Source organism: Limulus polyphemus, unplaced genomic scaffold (assembly GCF_000517525.1).
Source record: "Limulus polyphemus unplaced genomic scaffold, Limulus_polyphemus-2.1.2 Scaffold2314, whole genome shotgun sequence".
Lineage (NCBI taxonomy): Eukaryota > Metazoa > Arthropoda > Merostomata > Xiphosura > Limulidae > Limulus > Limulus polyphemus.
Window position 1 is genome coordinate 98,574 of NW_013667924.1, and position 2,099 is coordinate 100,672.

General features: G+C 43.5%; 1 protein-coding gene across 2 annotated transcripts in view; it reads right to left on the bottom strand.

The window, feature by feature from the left end:
* LOC106466594 (T-box transcription factor TBX1-like) overlaps window positions 1-868 on the bottom strand; it is a 39,422-nt gene extending 38,554 nt beyond the window's left edge. For both annotated transcript variants that reach the window (XM_022394622.1, XM_013926888.2), the window contains exon 1: window positions 629-868. In XM_022394622.1, the coding sequence (XP_022250330.1) occupies window positions 629-863 (235 nt within the window). In that variant the 5' untranslated portion in view covers window positions 864-868. The remainder of the gene's footprint in view (window positions 1-628) is intronic.
* Between the last annotated feature and the right edge of the window lie 1,231 nt (window positions 869-2,099).

Sequence of the window (2,099 nt, forward strand, 5' to 3'; positions counted from 1 at the left end):
CGTATTCTAAAACTTATTGTTATTATCGATACATTGTTGTAAAGTATGTATATGTTTGATGTGGACTTCACTCGCTTTTTGCGCCACCTAGTTTTAGTTTCAACTTCATCCAGAGGAGTGAATAGTTTAAAAATTAGTCCAAAACAAATACTTTATAAATAATCAGCATGGACGCTATCAATTCTTAAAGAACAACAACAACAACTAAGAAACTGACTTGTAAATTGTTCGAATTCGGTACATGTATAAACATAGAAGCCGTACTACTCTTTCATCTTAGATTTCGACGACACCTGGTATTTAATCCACAAAGCCGTACACAATTTATTCTTATCGTCCGTGTACAGTTCATGTGGACTCTTTTTATTCATACCGTTGTTGTTTGTTTTTACGAAAACAACAACAACACAACCTCATATTACAAAGTTTTATTTATAATATAACATTACAGAGGTTGTTTTCCTCACACTTATACTGTAAGAACCAAATCAAAAACATGCATAAATACGACCCATATTTATGATTTCACTCAGAAGGACTATCCTTAATGGTAATGATGTATAATTCAGTCTCTTCGTAAAATATTAAGAATTCCCGATGAAATCAGATGAAAGTCGGTTCTTCTTACCTTCCATATCTTTGACCGGAGAGACAGAGCTGTAGTTGGCAAGGGAAGACTGTAAGGTGAGCCAGTCGTAGCAACAGTCGCCCGTAGAAGTGCGGGAGGAGATGCCTGGTGTACAATCCATTGGCGGCAGAGCTGGCTGCTGGTCCGTGGCTGTAAGGAAAGACTCCGATGTGACTTCCGTCATCAATGAATTGATGGTGAAGAGACACGGTCTTGGAGTTAACGGGTTGTACATGTTCATCCCAAGATCGGAGACGACAGCTTTTAGATCCAAGCGCATCCCGGAATCTTAACAGGGGGAGGGAGAGGAAGGGTACAAGCGCCTGCACCTTACACTAAAGCTCCGCCTCCACTGATCACAACCTATCTGGGTAACGCACGACCGCTGACAGACCAGCAGAAGCTGGGCGTAAGAGTGAAACAGTCCAGCCCTGACCACACACTGTCGAAATGCGTGATAAATACCCGCAACACGGGAGCTTTTAGGCGGCAGGACAAATTCACTGCACGCTTGTCGTGGAAGTTCCGAGAAGCGAGCTTCTTGCCGGGGATAGTTTACACATTTTCCAGCCCACTGTTTTTATCCTCAGCCTATAGCTGGATGTTAAAACGTTGTCTTCCATCTGGACCGTTCATAGTTTTGTAACAACTTCGTGAAGAAGCAACAGCTGGGGGTCTACGGGTAGGTCTTTCCTTTGTTATGTGACACCCTTGTCATGTCTTCCCCCCTTCAACTGAAACAAAAGGTATCGTGGATTTTCTGCTCATGTTTCACCGTAGCGAGCGAAATCCCTCCTTGTGCATTCCTTCAAAGAACATAAACACACCTAGCGGGATGTAACACTGTGTGCATGAAGTTGCTGCTTTTTACACTGTACACTGTCAACAAAACACTGTACGCTGTCAACGTCATTTGGAGGTTTACTTTCCAGATTATAATAAATTAATTAAAATGTACAGAATGGAATTAGTTTGGATCTGTGTTCCAAATGCGTTTGTAATTGCTAGGCACAGAATTAAATATACATATATCTGTTTCGAATTTCTCGGCGTGTTCACTGTGTGTGTGTGTTTTCTTATAGCAAAGCCACATCGGGCTATCTGCTGTGTCCATTGAGGAAAATCGAACCCCTGATTTTAGCGTTGTAACTCGGACAACTTGGCGCTGTGCCACCAGGGACGCGTCTTTAGCTCTTTAATTTCACGTCTGTACACCTTTAGTCAAACATTCCGCCTTATAGACCAATCCGTGGCCCGGGATGGCCAAGTGGTTAGGACGCTCGACTCGCAATCTGAGGGTTCGAATCCCCGTCACACCAAACATGCTCGCCCTTTTAGCCGTGGGTGGGTGGGGGGGGGGGGTTATAATGTGACGGTCAATCCTGCTATTCGTTGGTAAAAGAGTAGCCCCAAGAGTTGGTGGTGGGTGGTGATGACTAGCTGCCTTCCCTCTAGTCTATCACTGCTAAAT